Source organism: Nannospalax galili, unplaced genomic scaffold (genome assembly GCF_000622305.1).
Source record: "Nannospalax galili isolate Female #2095 unplaced genomic scaffold, S.galili_v1.0 scaffold162, whole genome shotgun sequence".
Classification (NCBI taxonomy): Eukaryota; Metazoa; Chordata; class Mammalia; order Rodentia; family Spalacidae; genus Nannospalax; species Nannospalax galili.
This window is the reverse complement of record NW_008350388.1, coordinates 2,057,214-2,079,664: the sequence shown is the minus strand read 5'-3', so window position 1 is coordinate 2,079,664 and position 22,451 is coordinate 2,057,214. Positions and strand designations below refer to the sequence as shown.

The 22,451-nt window shown below is 42.5% G+C and overlaps 1 protein-coding gene across 5 annotated transcripts in view; it reads left to right on the top strand.

The window, feature by feature from the left end:
• Positions 1 to 16,700, top strand: part of Znf521 (zinc finger protein 521) — a 299,735-nt gene extending 283,035 nt beyond the window's left edge. For all 5 annotated transcript variants that reach the window (XM_008847632.3, XM_008847631.3, XM_008847633.3 and 2 more), the window contains one exon: positions 15,887 to 16,700. In XM_008847632.3, the coding sequence (XP_008845854.1) occupies positions 15,887 to 15,916 (30 nt within the window). In that variant the 3' untranslated portion in view covers positions 15,917 to 16,700. The remainder of the gene's footprint in view (positions 1 to 15,886) is intronic.
• Positions 16,701 to 22,451: the final 5,751 nt, after the last annotated feature.

Here is a 22,451-nt window from a genome sequence, read left to right as displayed (position 1 = left end):
TTTTTTTTTTTTCCTTAAATATTCACACAGAGGCCCTTTGCTTAACCACAGTTGCAGAAAATCAGTACCATTTGCAATGAAATATTTATAATGACAGAATGAAAAATTGGATTCATTTTCTGGACTGTAGCCGAACAGTCTGCAACTTCGCGCTAGCGTTGTTTAGCATCCCTCCTTCCTCCCTTTCATTGGAGTCGTTTCTGGAAACATACCACATGTATGCTTACCTGTGCACGTTGGAGGGATGCCTACCAAAACACAAAGCCTGGCTCCACTCTTAAAAAAAAAAAATAGAGGGGAAAGAGCATATTTGTGTTTGTGCCGCTGTGGAGGGAGCTGGTGGACACAGCCTATAAAGGGATACAAAGGATATGAACTCTGCCAGAAGGCAGAGGAGGGAGAAGTTTACAAGTCCAGAGGAAACAGTAGAGCCTGTACTTCATAGCACTGCAGGAATAGCAATCAGCATGCCATCTCATCTCTGGACAGATTTATAAGGGACACTGGCAGGCAGAGCCTAAGTGTATAAATGCAGGTTGGATACCCTAGATCCCCTCCCTTTCGCCTTTAGGGTTTGTGTGTGGCCTCACCTCTCAAACTCAGAGCTGCTTGCTTCCTAATGAGGGTTGGGGGTGGTTTTTTTGCTTTTTTTTTTTTTCAGAGATGAGACAAAGGATTTTGTTAGGTCAGTCCAGGGTTGTATTACAAGCCAGTCATCCTTACAAGTGCAAAGGGCACAGCAACACGTTCATTCTTCCTGCAGGACCACATTGGATTCGTCATAGGAAGTAAATGCCAGTCCACCAAATATGCCTTCACTCCACTCGCAGTGTGGAATCGCTCCTGCCTTTTTCTTCTGGGTACAAGAGATCATAGCCGGGCTAAGGGGACTTCACAGGCTTCCAGCTCAGCTCCCTGTGTTAACCTTGGATTTATTCTCTTTATGAACACTAGGCTTAATTAGTGAGCAGTGTTTCATTTTGGTAGTTTTTCACAAGTAAAAACAATTTCTAATAGATTAAAAGCATGAATAAAAATAGTCATAAAATACCTCTTCAAGGTTTCAGGCAGTGAATTTACATCATCACACATTGCTAACTCCACAAGATCAATAATCCATATTTTATTATATAATAAAGTCTGTCTGTAATTGAATTAGCTCATTCACTCCATCTGATCAGCCCTAGTTCATTCGTGAAGAGGAAAACGAATGCAAACTTACCTGCAATAGGTTGCATTATTTGGATGTCAGAACGCTTTCTGCACCATAAACAAGTGTATGAAGGACAGCAGGTAATTCATTTCAGTATTTGTTTATCCTGGAGATATTATGACTCAGCACAATGCATATGGGGTGGTAACATTAAGTTTCTAGATCCATCTGTCCTCCAGCCAGGCTGGCAGGAGTACCCTATGTCAGGTCTCCCTTCTAACTGGGAACAAGGATACCATTCCAAAATTCTGAAAGACAACTGTAACAGTTTTTTTTTTCTTTTATGATCTTTACAGAGTTATACCTTTTATTCCCCCGAAGGCCATTTCCTCTTATCCATCCTTAGATTGTCCTTTTCAGGGTTTTGTGACTTCTTACTCTATTCTCTTTGAAGCAAAATTTAGCAGCAGTTTGATAGGAACACTGAATGGCAAGGGGGAGACACCATTCATTCATCTCAGGACAGGTCGCCTAGCCCAACTTGTGTGCAGCACAGACTTTCTCAAAGGGTTACTATTTTTATGCAAGCTCCAAGATTCATCCCTTCATACCATTATAAAAAATGATTTTGAAAAATCTGCTGACAGTTGGGCTTGAGATGATGTGTACTGTAACCTTGTAGCTCAGAAATCTAGCCTCAAGTTTCCCCTCTGCAGTGCTTTTCAGTTCAGGGGAGAAAAAAGGAAGTTTCGGTAAAACAATGTTTTAGGGTGTGCCAGTACCTTCCCTCCAGAGCTGCTCATGGAGGTTGCAGATTGGTCCACTTAACCCTTATTATTGCTGCTGCTGCTGCTGCTTCTCCTCCTCCTCCTCCTCCTCCTCCTTCTTCAGCAGGGTTTTTTTTTTAAATATTTTATTATTTTTATTTTATGTGTATGAGTGTATTGCCTGCATGTATGTGAGTGCACGCATGTCATGTGATGCCGCGGAGTTAAGAAGAGAGCTTCGGATTCCCCTGGAACTGGAGTTAAGGAGGGTTTGTCGCTGCCATGTGGGTGCTGGGAATCGAACCCGGGTCCTCTGCAAGAGCAGTCAGTGCTCTTAACCACTGAGCCATCTCTCCAGCCCCCAGCAAGGTTTTTTTTAACATTATTTTTTCAACAACTTGGGCAAGTCTGAAATATATACCCAAGTAAATGGAAGCTGTAATAGTGGTGTGCAGAGAATCAATCTCTTCTCAGGCCAGGAAAGGAACACTGAATAGTGTTCATTTATGTACTGCCAGATGTATTTCTGCATGTGACACAGCTTGCCCAACCGCTTTGAGTGATTTTCAGTGTTATTAAGCAGGTTCACAAGAGCAACAGGCCTCCTGACAGAAGTAAAGAGCCGTGCAGCCGAAGTCCTCAGTGAAGGAAAGTTGCACCAGGAACCACAGTGTTGGAAAGAGAAGTGCCCCGACGCACACTCTATTTCAGTGTCTGTGCTCCCGGGTCTCTGGGAATAACTCTCCTCCTGTCCGGCTCTTTCTATGTTGTGGCTGGTTCGCGTTTGTGTTTGAAGTGCCAGGCGGTTTAATGAAGTTATTCTTTTATAAATTTTGAAACACTGAAGCAAACATGAGGGCTTTAAATTAGAATAAGTGCCACTTCTGTGTGGCAGGTTCCTTGGAGGACTGATTAGAATGAGGCCTCCCGTTGCCTGGCCCTTTATGCATGGCAGTGCGGCAGTGTGTACTGGTTTATGGCTCACCTTTGAATGCGCGTGGGTGTGCACCATGCTTACAGCCTGGCCCCTCTGCTAGTCAAGACTGTCATTCTTCCAGGATCATGTTAAATACTTCACGTTAAAGAGTTATTTTTTTAATTACATCCCTTTATTGTAATGAATTCAAATTAACTTGGAGGAGCAAATTGTATAAGGATGTGAGGGTTAGATTGTTCTCACCATAGCTACAGCACATCTCTGTGTGGGGAGATGAAAGGGCTGTCTCTCCAGTAGCTCAGACTACTAGGAAGGGTGAGGAAACTGTCCCACAGAGACCTAGAAGCAAAGCAGCAAACTGGGAAGAGGATGGGAATCTCACGTGTGGGGTTCTGAAGTAGGCTGTAGCTCTCCCTGGTGGGAGAGGGCATGAGGGACACCTCTACCACTTTTAAGACCTGAAAGATTGTGGGAGAAAATAGTGTACAAGAGAATACAAGCATCACATAACAGGCTTCCATACAGAATCAGAAAAACAGAGCCGGCCAGATGGCTCAGTGGGTGCAGGAGCTTGCCTCCAAGGCTGATGACCAGAGTTCAAGTCCTGGAACCCACATGGTAGAGGGTGAGAACAGCCTCAGCAGAGTTGTCCTCTGACCTCCACAAGGGCACACATACACACACAGACACACCACACACACACACACAGATAATAAATAAATAATGAATAAGTAAATATATAATTTGTTTAAAAACAGATACGTTCAATCATGCCTGACTTCTCTTGGTGGGCTTGCTGATTTAAAAAAAAAAAAAAAACAGATGAGTTCAGGGGACTCAGAGAGGAACACTGTTTCAGAAAGAGTCCTAAAGCTGTCTACAACATATAAAACTGTCCAGGGAAGGAGAAAGAAGAGCACGAACACGGGGTCAGGAAGCATATCTTCCTAACCAGGAATTTTTATTTAGAGTAGAAGGCAGCCAAGAAGTTCAGAGAAGACTACAATTTCTTATGAGTTAAAAACCAAAACTCCCTTGGGAGCTTCTTCAAGTTGCATTTCCCATCTTCGAATGTTCCCCAGGGGCAGAAAGATCCAGATACTGGGATTTCACCTGTGGAAACCAGGATGGATACAACAGGGTTAACTACACAGCATACAATCACTTTCTTAGACAGGGAAATGCACACAGGTGTGTCACGGGCACACATGCACACTACTCTCAGGATATGACTCACTCAACACAATTTAATGTTGTCCATCAATACGCTGTATTTTGACATTTTTATTTTGATGTGCATTTGCTAAGCAAATGGCCTTGGTGGACGAATATTTGGTTTTCTGTTATCATTAATGAATTATAGCATGTTTGGCTTACTCTTAAAATGAGTTTACCTCCTACAGAGTGTAGCATTGTTATTAATAAAAAGAAATAAGGAGCTGAGGAGATGGCTTCTTGCTGTGAAAGCATGACGGCCTGAGTTCAGATCCGCAGCACCCATGTAAAAGCAGGACATCATTGTGTGCACCTGTAACCCCACTTGGGATCTGGGAGAGGACTGGGGTTCAGGGGAAACAGGAAGATTGCTAGGACTAGCTGGAAAAAAACTGACAAGCTCCTGGGTCAGTGAGAGATTCTGTCTCAAAGGAATAAGACAGAGAGAGAGAGAGCAAGGCACCCGACATGCTCCTCTGGCCTCTGAATGTGTCTGCATGCCTGATGGCACACACACACACACACACACACACACACACACACACACACACACACACACAAAAGCAAAAGAAGGAGAAAGAGAGAGAGAGAGAGGAGACACACAGAGAGAAATAATAAACTACAAACAAGTAGCATTTATTTTGCCTTTTTTCACCCCAGTTCAATACTTTTTTTTTCATAATTATTGGAATTCACTTGAAGGGAATCCTTGTCCCTATCAAGTGGAAAGGCAGAAAGAGGCATGGTTCCTCCTTCTCCCCACAAAGGTTACCCTTTGAATATAAATCACAAATGTCCTGTGCCTCTCCCATTCTAATCAGATGACCTTTTGAATCTGATGGACCAGAGTTTAAATCCTAAAGCTGCCAGTCAGTTTTTAAATCAATGCCTGTCTCCAACACCCTTCAGCCCCTAACTAAATTTCAATGGATTTCTAACAGAGCAGAGCTGCAACTCATGTAGGTAGATGTTGCAAGCAATTGAAGAACAACCCAACTTGACTGTAAGGTCTTGAGCCAAGTGGCGTAACTAAGATGTAGTTCACTGGGCCCTCTTTAAAAAAATAAATCCTCCCAGGATTCAAACTCTAAAAGGAGGAGCCATTCATTTGTAACGCTTATAAGAGGATATTTCTGAAGAGTTATCAATTTAAGTTCCCATTATTTGCCACTAATTACCATACAAGGCTGTTAAATATTTAGCAGAAGTTTGTTTAATTGCGTTTGACTAGGAAAGGGATGCCTGGCTGTGGCTTCAGCGCCAAGAGCCAGTGGTGTGTACCCGAGAGCCCAGCAGAGAGGAAATTTGTATTCGTCCAACATGAACATATGAACGTCAGACAAGCCTTTCCTTTCGCCTCTTCTTTCACAGATTTATTTATCTTTAAGGTATCTAAAATGAAAGCACGAAGAAGGGGCGCTGTTCACGGCTGTCAAATTGGAAGGAGGTCATTCCTAACCTTGTTTACAGATGTTCTAGTTTAGAAAGCACCATTGTGATAAATTAAACATTACAGGGGAAAAAATTAAAGCTTAGCAACAACTGGCACATGGGCACATCTGTCTGTGAAGCACTGACTTAATCCCTGAATATCTTATTAGACAGCACTGCCTATCAAAGCCTTCTGTCCCCCAGTACACTGCGATCCTCACCTCCAGAACCAAGGCAGAACCTTTATGCCCCAGCCTCTCTCCCTTTTGCCTTTATAGTGTGATCAAAATTTACTGTTGGCTCCACGCAGGTAAACAGGTAGCTCCATTTGTTTGCTTTAAAAAAAAAAAATCAATTTTATACTTTTAATGTTATTTCCCAGTGGCCATTTTAATTTGCCTGTTCATCCAATTTGGCACTTTGTGTGACTCTTGGTGCCTACTGTCATGAGTTCTAAGGAAGGACATTTAAAAAAAATTTTAGCATGTGTGCATGTGGTATATGTATGTGCGTGTTTGTGTATGTGTGATTGAAGATGTACTCACACCACAACATGAAGGTGGAGATCAGAAGACAACCTGAGGTGTGGGTCCTCACCATCAACCTTGTTTGAGATCCTCCTGTCTCTGCCTCCCGTCTCATGGTAGAAGCATTGGGATTATAGATAAGCACTACCAGGTCTGGCCTTTACAGGGTCCTGGGGATCAGTACTCAGGAACTCACACTTGCGCAGTGAGCAGTTTACCCATGGCAACATCTCTCCAGCCCTCCAAATGGGAAATTTCAAGCCTGCCCAGTATGCAAACATAATTAGGGGGTCAGTTTACAACTGAAATTTTACTGCTCTTTTTAAAGTTCTTCATGGTAAATGGGATTGTCACCATGTGAACATTGCCCATATATGACTCAACAATATAATTTAGCCTTTTGAAATGGTTTGTTTTATTTCTCTATAATATTTAATTGTCAAAATTCTGGAAATTATTCTACATTCACAGCTTGGAATTTGCATTTTTTAAACAGTCTTTGCTTGGGCTTCTTAATTCACTGGGTATTTTTGTTTTAAACCATCAGAAAATTTTTCAGATGAGCCAAATAACATATAAATAATTATTTTGGGGGAATAAGAAATATGTGAGCTAGGTGCATCGATTCATGCTGTATTCCCAGGACGAGGGAAAAAGAGGCAAGAGGATCAAGAGTTAAGGTCATCCCCAGCTACATAGTAAGTTTGAGGCCAGCCAGCCTGAGCTGCATGAGATTCTGTCCTGAAACAAACAAAAATCCTTGTGGTATGTGCTTAGCACTTTCCAAACTGACTGCACCTGTCTGCACATTCTGATAGATCTCCAAACACAGTAGAGCCTGTGGCATCTAAGGAGTCTGTGTCATCTACTCTGATACTCTCAGCTTTGCCCATGTTCTCCTTACCTCATCCTCACCACTTCTCCAGCTCCAGACAGCTGTTGTTTCTCTAAGAAGTCATCACAGCCCCCCACAGAAGATAGAGGACTCCTGCTCCATGTCCATTTGCACCCTGCCTCTCCTGATAGATGGCCATGGCCATGAGCATCCTTCATCTCTGCAGAGATACCCACCAACTGCTGTTAGATCCTTCCCATTTGGGAAGCCATGCTTCTGTTTCTATGCTGTTACCTTCAGGTGCAGTAACTGCCAGTAAACCTTGACCAGAACATTGATGGCAGCTCTGAAGTTCTTTCCAAGTACATATCATTTCCACACCCAACTTCCAGAGCTTAGTGCTTGAGTCCCTTTATGCATTATTGGGCTGTGAATTGCCCACTGCTTGTCTTCTGCTGTAATACACTGTCTTTGCTAGTGGTAAGTAGATGGGAAACATCAATTGCTGATTAAGTGAACATTTCTGGAGAGATTTAGTTCCACCCATAAATAATGCCACTTATATCTCAAAGGATCCTTTGCGTAATATCTGGACGAATTGCCCGTGTTCACCCTATGACGTTATTTTTAAAAGCCATTCAGGATAGACCTAAGTGGTATATATGTGTCCCTTTGTAATGAGACATGCTTTATTTTCCTAAGGTGGAAGGCAGGTCCTACAGACTGTAAGTAGCACACCCAAGTATGACATAGCAAGCTTAGTACACCTTCAGTATGAAAACATTCAAAACTCTCACCCTGATCATATTGCAGTAAACTTTTGCATGCGAAGACAGGTCAAAAAGAGCACCTAGTTAGAGCTGTTCAACACACTGCAGCAAGGTGTGTCCAACCGGTGGCCTGTGGGACACTTGAGGCCCAAGATAGCTATGAATGCAGACGAACACAAAATCATAGACTGGCTTTTTTTTTTTTTTTTTTTTGTAAGTTTTTTGGAATAACCCAGTCATATGGTTCTTAAGAACTTTACTGATGCCAACATCCTGTCCAGGTGTTAAGAGATTTGACACACCTTAGACAAACATTTGCACATTTCTCTTCTACCCATAGACCCTGTTCTTTCTTGTTGAACTTCAAATTCCTTGACTGTTAGACAATTTTTATCTCTAAGCTTTCATTTAGTCATGCACAAATGTTTTCAAGCTATATAAGGCAGTGTCCCCATCTAAGAGTGGTTTGTCCCATGAGGAGATATGTGGTAATGCCTGGGGATGCCTCTACCTGTCATACTGTGGAGCTGCCATGGGCATGTTGTGAGCAGAGACCAGGGGGCGTGTGGACCTCCTACAGTGCCTGGGATAGCTAGGAATCATCCTTCCCCAGGAATCATGTCAGTAGAGCTGAGGTTGTGAAACCCTGTTGTAAGGTGAGCCCAGTTGGCATTCTGGAATCATCTGCATCAGCAGGCTCCTCTTTGAAATCCAGCATAGGAATGGCATGTATTTCATATAATCACCAAGAAGAGTTTGCCAGATCACCTTGTAGGTTACCTCACATGAGAGCTAGAAAAGAGTTTTATATTGGGGCTTCACGGTCAAGCTTCTAAGCATAAGTTTATGAGCTGGCCATTGTCCACACACAGTAAGAGTAGAGCCCCAGTCTAGTAGAGTCTTCACATGTAAAAATTATGAGTCACCTTCCCTGGGTATGAGAAAGCCACTATGTGTATGAGTTTGTTGTTTTTGAAGCAGGGTCTCACTATGCAACTCTCGCTGAACTAGAACTTGCCATGTAGACTTTGGCCTGGAATTCACAGAGATCTGCCTGCCTCTCCCTCCTGAATGGAGTACTGGATTAAAGGTGTGTGCCACAATACATGGAAATAAGATATTTTTTTTAAAACAATGTTCATTGAATATAACATCTCTCTGCATGTGACCACATATATGTCCCTGATGCTTCCCCGGTAGGGCCTATGAAAAGACAATTGTGCAGAATGTCTCCTTATAGGAAGTATATAAGGAAGACTTTGAGGTGGTACAGCAGGGTGTGAATGGAACTTTGGGTGGTTCAGAGCTATCATGCAATTTTTAGAGCATTCCTTATGCTAGTTCCAGAGCTATGAAGATTCACTTTTAACCGATTTAAAATTATGAGAATTTCTGCAATTGTGTGGACTTTGGAAGTGCTAATTTATTAACATTCCTATCCTGTTGACCTCATTAGAATGCTTAAAGGCAACCTTCTGCCTTTGTGACTGGTGTTTTTCTCTATCATACAGGGTAAATAACCCAGTGTCCTGTATTCATTCCCTGTTGCACTTTCAAAACTATTTTACTAGCAGAGAAGTTGGGAATAAAAAAAGAGGGTAGAAATGTAAAAATCTTGATTAGAAAGTATAATTTAATAGAACATGTATTGAACCAAATGTATTGATTAATGTAGAAGATATAGTACTTATATTGATTCAAACCAGAGATTTAGTACTAAAAGCTCTAAGCCAAAAAGCTGTTGCAGAATGCTACAAAAGTCAGTTTAATGCTGTCCTTGAGAATGCCTTCACAAAGAAATTCTTCTAATGTTTGAGGACTAGGTAGAATGCGGTATATGTCAGTCTGATCCCGGAGGGTTTTATTTTGTACTCTAATAGCTGTTACGAGCCTACATTATATCCAAGGAGTAATTTTCCTTAGGGGTGCCCAGCTCGCTTTGTGTCAATATTCTAGCATTTTAAGTCACGTACAGTATATGCTTCTGGGAACAGGGAAGGAGCCAGCCAGACTCATAATGGCCTGCATTCATTAATAAAGGCAGAGGTTTCTGTCCCTCCATTGCCCACTACAGGGATGCCTCTCTGGCCTTCAGGGACCCGTACAGACACATTTAAAGAAAGCTTTATTTTTAGTGGGCAGGAGATAAAATGTAGGACTTGGAGGCATTTCCTAAGTCAGCTCTGTGCCCGAGCACAGGAGTGACCTTCTGGGTCAAAGAAGAAGGCAGGTCAAAAAGACTTATTATCCAGCCTGTTGGAACCCAATTGCTTTTGTTTAAAAAAAAAAATAAAAAATAAAAAATAAATGAAAAAGCAGGAGTGCTTAAGGTGGACATGTAGGGTTCTTTCTGCCGCCTGAGAAGAAAGCTCATGGTTGTGAGTGAGTTGGGACGTGCTTCTCCGAAAAATCAGAGCACTGATTAGCCTCCATGTTTACAGATAAACGTCCAGCCCAAGTGATAAAAGGAAGGGTAATATAATTAGTTAATCAGGGATGATTGATTGCGGATGTTTGTGTTCTTCAACTAAAGAAAAAACCAACATGCTGCCACAGCGTTGTCACCATCTGGTGAAAGAAAACAGCCACATTTAATTTCCCCATTTCTCTGTTTCTCTCTGCCTTGCTTTGTTTCAGAGCTACAATTTCATCAGTTTGGAAAACATCTCATTTAAACGGAATATAATCACAGTGTACATTTGAGATCGTAACGCACAGTGTGCTAGTGGAAAGCCTCGCTCTCTCTCTCTCTCTCTCTCTCTCTCTCTCTCATCATTCCTTTCTAAAACAACATCCTGGTTCTTCTAGTTTTCAGAGCTTGTTCATATTTGTTTGAAACAAAAGGTTATAAATAGAGAAGCTTTGTTTAAAAAAAAAAGATTAGTATCTTTGAATCAACAGATTTCACAAAAGTCCCATTCAAAAGCTGTTTTTATTGCTATTGCCACTAAACATTTTGGTGTTGCCAACAGACAGGAGATGAGAGGTTAACCAAAGAATTGGCAAAGTCCAGGCAATCTGTGGGCACAACTTTTGTGGGTGGAAATTTAATTTTTCAGTCCTGGAAAGGTAGATTCCCTATCTGGCATTCCTCCAAAGCTTAACTTTGTCATTGTTCTAAATGCAAAAAAAAATCCCCGTCAAGATTTGAAGAAAATTGGGTCGCCTCAAAATTGCAAGGTGAACAGTTTCAGAGGATCCTGGGTTTTTATTTTTATTTAAAAAATATTTTCCTTGGACTGCACTTAAAATAGGATTAAACCGTTTGACCAGCAAATGTGGTCAGCTCTCCGAAAGAAGGGGGCTGAATTAATCATTTGTTAGAGTGCCAAGCCTAAAATGAGAATTCCAGTCTTGTAAAATGGAAAGCATCTCATATTTAAAAAGAAATACATAGTGCTAGAAGGGGAAATTTTAAGGCTCTCATCTGTTTTTTAGCTTCTAAGTTTAATTTCACATTTACAGAAAAAAAAAAAAAAAAAAAAAAAAAAAAAAAAAAAAAAAAGATGTGCACACACTTCTTCCAAACGGAGCCCTTTACCATAAGGAGAGGGTTTCGGAAACCTCGCTGTTAAAGTATCGAACCTAGATGGATCTTCTTTTAGGCTCTAAGGTATGTTGTGGGTTTGATTTTTTTTTTTTTTAACACAAACCCCTCTCGTGTAAAACAACTGTTCATAACTGGGATTAATGGTTTTCAATTTTCAGTTACTTAGACATGGGGTCTCCAGGAGATGGCTTTTTGCAGAGTAGAATATGGCTCTCTGTGGGATTGCTGAAGTTTTCTTCTCCTCCACTTCCTTTTCTGTCATCGCCCCCCACTTCCACCAGTGTTGCTCTGATGTTCTTCTCGATTATGTAAAACACTTTCCCTTCATTGGAACAGATATTTTTTCTCATAACCTGTCATTGCATTAAAGTACTTTGGGGACTGTGAATTGCCATGTAAAATTGGTGAGATAACCCACTGCTTTGTTCTAGTAGAGTGGTTTCTTCTAGACCTAAAGAGCTAACAACTCCTGCAGCCTACAGAAGGCCTCACACGAGCGCGTCCATTTTCCATTCCTGAGCGTTTGTTGTCCAGCCTGCCATAGGACTGGTTCTTCCGTGTGGCACAGGCCAGGACAAGAGCAAGCCGTGCCTCAGAGCCTCCCCTCTCTTTTCCGTGCTCTGCTGTCTACTTTTCATCTCCCCACTTACTCCTACCCTTCCCGGGAAAATGATGTCTATGATTTTTTTCAAATCATGAAAATCACCAAGCTCTCCCATGAAGAGCCTTGTTTCTCATCTGAAAGATCTCCGGTCATGTCTGGAGTCTGACTTTGTGTCTGCTCTCTCCTACACCTATAAGAAAATTGAATAAATGTATGGTTCAGACACACCATTCCTTCTGAGTGAAATCAAGCCATTTGTACTTTCAGTGGACTTGGAATAGAACACATGGGCAGGAAGCAAAAATGTCTTAGGGACCCCCCAGGGGCAGTGAAGGCAAGCCCTTGAGAAGGGATCAGAATTACCTGGGATTTTTCTCTCCCACCCCAACACAAATATGCTCATTTCCCAAGAACCCCTGGGAACATGCCTTCCTCCCACCATGAGAATTGCTATTAGTGTGGACAGCCAGCACTGGAAAGACACTGTCATAACCTTCAATCAGGCTGGTGCCAAAAACAGAACATGGGTGTGGTGCTTTGTATTGATTGTCAGCCTGACAGGATCTGGAATCACCTAGGGGACAAGCCTCTCTGCATGCCTATGAAAGATTATCTAGATTCAGGTGATGGGGGTGGGAGGGCCCATCGTAACTACGAACAGCCCCATCGACTGTGGCCCTGGACTGAATAAAAAGGAAAAAGCAAGCTGTGCACAAGTCCACATCATTTCCTGCCTCCTGACTGTGGATGCAATGTGACCAGCCACCCCAGACTCCCACTGCCTTGACTTCCCAGCCATGATGGACTATGATGAGAAACCATGAGCCAAACAAACTCTTGTTGAAGTTGCTTTTGTCGGGTGTTTTCTCACAGCAGTCTGACAAGCAGCTAACACAGTGGGGTGAAGGAGCTCCATGTGTGCAGGCATCTCCACACCAGAGAACTTTGCTCCTGTCACCTGTTGACGGGGTTTATGTCACGGATCTTTATTTTGTATAAGCTTGTGTGTTTCTTAAGCCTTACTCTTGTCCTCCTTGAAGTTGATTTATATCCATTCTCTTACGTGCACAGTGTCACTCCTTGATATAAATGACTTCAGTCTGTTGCAGTAAATGATGCATATGTATTTATCTCAGAAGAGACACGCATGGCTTTGGTTCAGGATGAAAGCACCAGGGGCACAGCTCTTGCCAGTGACTGCTAACAATTCCTTTTTAGGTGCTTGTTCAGTGGGATCTAGGTATGGGTACTCAGGAAAGCACTAGAGAGATGGCAATGTGTCTCCCCTTATTAACCCCTTGGGTCCTTTTCAAATATGGATTATCCATTGTAAGCATTTAAACATTTAAAACAATGTGATTAATATATAGCCACATGTATAGACAAACATGTAAATATTCAGTGGGATTGTTAAAAATTGCAGGACAGCTGGGGCTACAGGGAGACCCTGCTTCAAAAAGACCAAAAAAAAAAAAAAAATAGAATTGTACCCATGTCTATTGTAGGGCACAAAAAAAAAATGGAAAGGATGAATTTTGTCCACATTAGAAGACTTCAAAATTTTAAAAAGATTTGGATAATGCTATTAAATTGATTTCCTTAATGTTGATTGTAGTGAAAATAGATCAGTAAATAAAAGCTACCTGTCACCCTGCCAGGGCCCCATCATTTAAGCATCTAGCACCATGGCTTCTTGTATTTCTTTCATTTCATAATTCTGTGGGTTTTGTTTTGTTGTTAGTTTAAACCTTTCTATAAAACCACATTTGACTTTGAGATAGCAAAAGAAAGAAAGACAGTTTGGGTGTTTAACATTTTAATGCTTCTAAACCTCTGTAATCGTAGTGATGTTGAAAATAGGAAAGCTTTCTATTCTCATCTGTATCTTGACTATGCCTCCAGCAAACACATCTCAAACCTATCCAAAACTATTATTCAGACAAAAGGGGTTGGCATAAAAACAGTTTGCTCTTAAATGCACTTTGAGGCCAGTGTTACTAGAGAAAGCCATCCCCTTTGAAGGAAGTGAAGCAAGTGTGTTTAAATAAGGCAGAATAACAAACAGCTTCCGAGTCACTAGCAATGCGTCACACCGTTTTTCAAATTGTTTGGCCCCAACCCAGTGGGGCTTTGCTAGGGTCTCTCCTAAGTCATGGCCATCTACTACACATGGATCATCATGCTGGGAAGGGGGCACATTCCCATTATCTGTTTCTTTCACCAGTGGGCTAAGTCTGAAGTAGAAAGCTGGGCCCCTTCCCACACCTCTCCACTCCCTCACTAGTGTATGAGTCATTATTGGGAAGTATAGACCACCTAGCCTTTGGTCATTGAGATGGTGGTTGGCTAGCCATCCTCAGGGGTGAAAAGGGCAGCAAAGATCTCCCAAAGTGCTCTGCTTCAAATACTCCAGTAACTCCTGTTCACGTGCAAGATCAAATCTGACTCTTTAGCAACATTTACAAGGTTTCTCATAATGTTATCTGAACTACCCTTCATCTTTATTTTCATTCAGTATGCTTGGTTCAGAACACTCTAGAAAACCTTCACCAGTCAGAACACTGTACTGTTCCATGTAGGATGGATGGATGGATGGATGGATGGATGGATGGACAGACGGACATAATAGCCCATGTTCTTGTCTCATTGCCTCCACCATGCTTGATTCTTCAGCCTGGAATGTGCCCTGGAGTCTTTTTCTCATGGTTTCACTCTCAACAAAAATGCCAGCATGCTGCCCCTGCTGCTGCAAAGTCTTCCCTTATAGAGAGGCAGGAAGGAGGAGCCATGACATTTCTGAGTTCCTTCCCAGTTTGTTCTTTGTCATATCACTTGATTCTCATTTACCCATGTGGTCTTCTTATTTACATAGTGAGCATTTTGAAGACATAAAGGCAGGAACCATACTTCTTACCATACCCCATGTTCAGTTGGTCAAGCCCTCTCTATTGAGCATGGGGTGCTGGGAACTGGTATTGATACAAGCATTCCACAGGTGCTCACAAAGGACGGAAGGAAGACACACCAGACACTGATGTAAGGCCAAGAGGCAAGCAAGTCTAAAAGGATGCATGCAAAATAGAGGACTACAGGAAATCAGAGAAAGGAGATGTGTTTTAGGTTGAGTAAGCATGGAGGTGGGTCTATGCTGTGCTAGGTCTTGGGATTCTAACCAGGAGAGCCAGTGGAATGTGAGGGAAGTGGGGCAGAACTGCTTGAGGAAATCAGAGCAAACAGAGTAAGATCAGGCCTTCTCCAGCTTCTGGTTCCAGGTGAAAGCCCAAAACAGGACCATCCTTAGCTCCATGCATTGGGCTGGAGAATGCCTACACACTGTGCTTCCTCTTACCCTGGATGTTAGTCCTCAGTTGACTGCCCAGTTGCCCGCTTACAGTTTGGAGAGAGACTGTCCAGTCAGAAAGGTGATGTGTTAGCATGGCCAGAGAGGAGAATACCGAAGTCTAAGGGAGACTACAAATAAAAGGAGCGATTGCACCCAGGGCAGTGGAGCTAAGGCAGGCTGCTGGGATCTGCTGCGGAGACACAACCTCTAGTGCATCTTCAAAGAGGGGTGGGAGTGCTTCCTGCCCCTATCCAACATCAACCAGGTAGCTCTCACCTTCAGTGTCCGTATTTCAGGATGAATAAAGCCCCTGCTGTCACCATTCAGCGTCTAAGAGATTTGAGCAAAGCATGTGTGATCAGTGCACAGCTTTAGAAACTTAAAACAGTGCTACCTTGGTTCTTAAAGCATGAGTCGTGTTTTGATAGATCAAGGGGGCATAGGGTGGGAGGATGTTTAGGGAAGGCATGGTACTACCAGCATCTTCCCTCCCAGAGCACCCTGGCTCTGCCCCTTCCCTCTCCTCCGTACAGGTGGCAGCTTCCGTGGACCTGTGCCTCACCCCCCAAGCAGTTCACCCCAGGTCTGAGCCTCCAGGGCACAGTGCAGAGTTTGCACACCCTTGAGCACCCCTTCATCCCTGTGCGGAAACGTGGTGTTTGCGTCACTCTGAATTCACTGGCACTGATCTGTGTTCACTCTGATGAAAAGCATATCACTGAAGTTTTTCTCCCTCTTTCTTTTTCCTTTACAGAATCATACGATGACCCAACACAGCAGTTAGTTCAAATGCAGTCTCTCAAGGAGGACTTTTGTGGCACAAAAAGGGAACATGTTTTACTCTTTGCACGAAACTCTTCATTGTTAATGTATATTATTCAGAAACATTGTATTGTACCATACAACTTGTATTATCAAAACCATTGGATGTTCATGTGTTTGAACTTCTGAGCATCAGATAGACTCCTTGTATATAAAGTGTTGCACATGTATTATGTCGTCTGATACTAAAATGGTCTTATAAAGACAAGTGGACTTGGGCCCTATTCAGGCAAGATTTTAAAAGTGAACAAAATGGCTTAAGAAGAGAGTATTTTCAAGGAAGACAGTATTTGAAACAACTGCTACACATGGAACTATGGTTGGACTTCCTTTTATTTATACTTAAGCCTAGAATTTCTCTTTTGGTATATCAATGGTTAAAATCCAAGACTATTTTTTATTGCTGAAGATTCTTGCAAACCACGAAGAGATGTTCTCACTGAACAGAACCCCACAGCTGGATAAGGCCCGTATATATATTTGTAAACCTTGCAATGTGACAGGTAGCATCGCTATATATGCAATAGTTGTTATGTAGACTGTCAATTTTTTTTTCCTGGATACATTTGACGCTTTGAGTGTTCAAGGTTTTCCTTAAATGATTTCACACAGCCAAACTCTTGAATCAGTTGAACTAACCTGTATGTTTACTGTTATTAATGTTCACTCTGCAATCTGAACCTGGAGATTACTGGAATTGTTTTCCAAGAGGAAATAAATTCAGTTTACCATTAGGTATGAGTGTATTTGTGTGTCTTCTTTTTCTAGTTACTCTTATCATTAAATAAAAAGAGAAAAGAAATCTAATTGCCTGTACCTTCGGATATGAAATCTGCTCCCCAGCAGATCCCAGGCATAACCTCAATCATGTTTAACCTTTGCACACCGGGCCAGAAGCAGCTGGGAGGATATTTATCGCACTGCACAGAGAAGAAATCATACCCAGTATACTTGCCCTGTCTGAGATTCTACCAGGTCACATTGTACTTGAGGATTCTGACATCACAGATGGATGTGATGGCTGTTTTCTGCATAATTTGCAGCCCAATTCATGTCATGCTGTGCAAATCTGAAGGCGAAGTGGATGGCTGCAATTTGAGCGGCTGTTTGGCTTATGTGTGCTTAAGAAGCAGTATTGTTCAGAAGACAAAGCACAGAGCAGGGAGCCAGAGGGCTGTTAGTTCTGGTACTGGCACCGACTCCCAGTGGAGTCTTCTCCAAATTGCTTCATCTCCTGGCCTTGGATCCCCTGGCCAGGGAAGGTAATGGAACTTGGTCATCAGCCTTTCCACAGGCATGTGGATGACTCTACAAGATGCCTGTCGCCACAGCCTACCAAAAAAATGCTGAAGAAATAGGAGCTCCTGATTTCAGAGTTTCTGTGCAACTTTTTTTTTTTAAGAGAAGAGCAGCCATGTGTACATTGGACCTTGATATACATCTTTAGTCTAAATTGGTAAGTACAGATGTAATATTCACAGGCAACTTTCCCCCCAAGTCATGCTTAAAATATTTACCTCACTATGAGTCCTTTGACCTCTTCTAAACTCTGAAGATCTCAACAAATAGCAAGAATCCTCACAGGAGGAAACTGCAGCCTAGACTAATAGACTTGTGCCCACTTGTCATCAGCAGACCTGTTAAAGGATGTTAAATCACTGGACCCACAAGGCAGTCTCCACCCCTTTGATCTTTGACCTTAGCAGGCATGACACCCCCCTCTAGTACTTGTTGCATGTTACGTTATAGAGTGCTGGACCCAACTCCTAGAGTGTCTGATTCAATGAGGCTCAAAAATGTGTGTTCCTTAGAGTTACTTCTGGGCTGGACTGACCATACCCAAGGCTGGCATCTGCCTCTGTGTTCATACCAAAGATGCAAGATCAAGAGTGCTACTTGGACCCTTGCCTGCTAATATCAAAAGTGATTTTGGTAGTGTGTACACTGAGTTGTTTACACTGAGTTTTCCAAATTTTCTAAAGGAAGTATCACTGAGATAATCACAAAGAGGGAAAATAAAGCATTATCAAAAAAAAAAAATGTGTGTTCCTAAGAATTTCCTGGGTGATGCTAATAACTGGCCACACTTTGAGAACAACTAGTCTACCTCATTTCCAATTGGGGGCATCCGTGAACCTTGAATAACTGGGCAAAACCCAGGCACGTTACATTGCTTTGTTTCCAATATTTTTTAAAAAATAAAACTTTTGTCAAATTTTAATATCATTCACAAACAAGTACTTTGTAGTGATTACAGTTTGCACACCTGCCAGAGTACTTCATGCCTGTGTACTTAGCGTTTTAATGCTAGGAAAACTTACATCTATACATTTCACAACGGATTGCCAGCATGCTATTTAATTAAAAAGCTTTTTCACTGGCTACATAAATAATGAAGTATGCCGAGAATACGCAAGTACATCCATAATTAAAATACTCAGCTATATTTTTTAAAAAATTAAGATCTCTAGTCTTCAGAATTTTGCATTTAAAATGAAATAGCCACTCTTAATAATGATTTTTTTAAAAAAAAACTTCTGGTTATTAATGAGCGGGTTACATTTTACTAAAAGGAAGCTTTTCTGTATTTACGGAAAGCAGGTGATGTGTTATCCCTGGGATGGATCCCAAGTTGCCTTTAATAATGTTGCCTCTCACAGACCTCCCAGGCTTGTGGTGAACACTAGGAGTTAGAATTCTCAGGAAGCAAGAGAGGCAGAGCATTCCATTCTGAGAGCTCAAATGGCTGGCCATCTGGCCGTCTCAGCACGGGCATGGGTCAGCCTCCTCTCACACAAAGCTGGGAAGCCAAAGGAGTTGACCAATATTTGCTCCTTGTAACTGGGTGATCCTCCAGTGACTATAAAGTAGTTCTCGGTTAGCAGGTCCTTCCTTCCTGTAACCAATCAATCCTTCCTAGTGCTTGGAGCCCTGTGCTGAAGTGCTCTGAACAGTTGCTTCCAGCCAGCTTTGGTAGGTCACTTTGTTTATACTTTCTCTCATTTCCTAAGGCTATAACAGAGAGCAATTAATGCAAAAGGCCACAACTGGCCAAAGTGTAGAAAATAAGAGACTGCAGAGTGTGTGTCCCTGGATAGGACTCCTATATTAAACCGCAGCTACCCAGAGCTTGGGGACCATTGCAGAAGAGGGGGCAGAAAGACTGTAAGAGTCAGGGGAGGCACACGATCATAAGAAAACTGTCTTCCAGGCTTCTTGTAACTTGCTCATATGAACTTACAGCAATGGAGACAGCAAGCACCAGACCAATGCAGACTAAATCAGACAAGAAGCCAGCCCAGAACTGGGGAAACAGGCAGGAGGTACCAACCTGCTGAGGAACTATTGGCAGTTGATCACTGCTGGGTGAGGGAGCATTGATCTTTAAGAGAATGATGCTAGATAAGCTGACCAGGCTCCAGTAGATAAACTCACACCGAGGGACATACGGGTACACAAAGTTGACTCAATAGCCTTTACATATATGACAATGCATGAAACCTGGTGGGTGGGTGGGCTATGAGGGGGTGCGGGTAGAGGAGGGGGTCTAAATATGATCAAGCTATATTGTATGGAATGCACAAAATTTGATAAAAAGTATACATTGGAAAAAATTAACAAATGATTAATAAGAAAGCCAGCATAGTAGTTACTTTTTCATAGCTGTGACCAAATACCTGACAGAAATGACTTAAGAAAGAAAAGATTTATTTTGGCTTGTGGTTTCAGAGGGTTTGGTCTGTGTCATGTGTTTGGGCAGGATATTTTGGTGGCTGGAGTACATGGTAAAGGAGAGTTGTTCACTTTCTGGCCAACCAGGAAAACAGAGGGAGACAGGAAGTGGCCAGGGATAATCAACTGCCAAGAACCTGCCTCCAATGACCAACTTCCTCCAATTCAGCCCTACTTCCAAAGTTTCAGAACCTCCCAAAATAGTCCATCAGCTGGGGGAACAAGCATTCAAATAATGACCTGTGGGGGATGTTACATATTCAAACCAGCATCGCATAAAACCAGAAGGGAGAATATGGACTAAAGTAGTTGCCCTGTTTATGCTTCAATTTTGCTTTTGAGGGCATTTTAGCATTGACTTGGAGCTTCCTGATAGTAAAGTGGGGAAAATAACCTGAAAGGAAGGAATACATCAGTTTCTCAAGAGAAAATGTTTCCCTAGTACTTAATTCCGAAAGAAATTTCTCAAAGGTCTTATATCTGGGTAGGTGGCCAATATAATAAGCCCGTTTGTGACCGCAATTTTGTGACTGAAGGCAGTAGTTTCCATGCAAAAGAATGCTGCCACATATACATGTGCACAAGACAGGTCCCCAGAACAAAGGATGACCTGGACCCAGATGTCAGTAGGATCAAGGCTAACAAACTGCTCTACTGGAAATTATCACAGGATGTTTTTCAAGATACTAAACCCACTTCCACTTTGTAATTACCAGCAGAATGTCAAAACATTTTATTGCCTGAGTCCCAATCTCAGAGCTGTTGATTTCGTTGGCATAGTATAGAAGCCAGGCATCAGAAGCACCCCAGGGGACTCCAAGATGGCCAAGCATGAGACCCTCTGATAAAAGCTCATGCCTTCAAGGGAGCGTATTGGACTCAAAACTAGAACTTTTAAAAATAGCATGCAAGGAAGCTTACACACCTGTCCCTTGGTGTCACATTTTACAACTAAGCATCAACTCTGGAGTAGCATATAAGTAGAAGATGAACAGAGGGAGGAAGAGGGGAAATGACCCAGAAGCTCATCATCCCTGTATTGGTCCTGGGATGACTAACTTGGCCTGTGAGAATCTGGTTCAGTGGGATCTCTTGACAACCTGCAGAGCCCTGTCCAACTCAGGGAGCGTCAACTCCTGGTGCCAGATTGCCCAGGTCTCAGGAGGGGCCAGCAACCTGGGTGGTTTTATACTGTGTTCCAATTTGCAAATGTTGACAATCCATTCTGTTTCTTGCAATTCAAACTCTACTAACCCCCACTGTGTGGACCATATGAGATATACTTTCAGGCCAGGCCTGACTCTTGGTTGCCAGTTTTGACCTCTGGCATCCACTGATATTTTTTTTCTAATTCTCACTTTAACTTCTTTAATGTGATAATACAATTTGAACATATTAAAGTTTATACTATGCTGTTTTTAATAACCACAGTTTTGAAGAGGCCCCAGGACCTTTATATTCTTCTCACATGAGGTTCAGCAGCAATCCACCAAATGTGTGTTCTGTCTAACCTGCACCTGTTCCTGGACATTGAGTTGACAAGCGAGGAAGGATAATAGACAAGAGAAATCAATATTCTCTGATGCAAGTCAGATCTACTGTCTTCTCCACTGTCCTTGGATGGTGGGGTAGAAATTCTACCTTTACTTTGATAATTGATGACTATAACCAGTGTTTCAGCCCAAATAGACAATCATGACACCAAAGACCTACTGAAGGATCTCAATGCCCAGCCCCAGCTTCTCAGAGCAGCTCTGAGTCTGTCCCAGTTTGAACTTGGACTCCAGCAAACCCTCAAGTTTTACTCCACAGAATGTGGCAGCCTTGACTGTGTGTCTATTTGTGCCTGTTGGGTGCAGCATTGCAGAACTCTCGAGAAAGGAAGTTTAGAGATCCAGATCCCATTACGGAACACCTGCAAACCCTTCTCCATTTAGCATCAGCAGCCCGGAGCCTCTCACCTCCTCCCTCTCCAGGAGGAAGCTCCCACTAAAGGTACTAAAATCTAGAGAAGAGGGATGAGTTCGGGTAAGAAGGACCCAGCAGGAGTCTCTGGCAGAGTCCCAAAGCTCAGGTCTGACTGGCACTGCATTTCTGGGTGAGAGCCTCGGAGACAGGAGTAGCCGTGACCACCTCTCCAGATTCTTCTCTAATGAAGTCAGCTGTCAACTCCTTGGGGGAAAAATCACAGAGCCCCTTTATTTCCAAGCAGGTGTTACAGCATATTAAAGGTTGAATTCCATCTTGCGCTCACATCCTGAATGAGCCAGTTTGCAGGCAAGCTCAGTTCTTTCTGCAAAGAGGGAAACTTGGCAATGATGGAGGCTGAATACTTAAATGGCAATCAACTTCTGGCTCGTATCAATTAATTCCTTCATGGACTTCTGCCTAAGTATAGCATCTTGGATTCCCAGCTGTGGAGGCTATGAAAAACAGCCCAAACAACACATGCTATGGTCTCAGGGAGGGCACACTGCTAAAATGTTAGGATGGTGGGAAAGCCACCCCCGGACATCTACGAATGCTCATGTGGGGCTCTGTCTTTGCTTTCCTGTACTCTACAGGACAGGGCATACACCCATTTCTCTGGGTGGGAATTCATCAAGAAAACATCTACTAAGTTAAGGTGAAACCGTTTAGAAGGGCATCAACGTCTTGGTTCTGAGACATGCAAATCTAAAGTGACCATAGGATGTAGTGTAGAAACAGAGCGGATGCTCAGAAATGAGGGAAAGGTTGTCTTGTCTCCTAGAGACCAGAAAAAC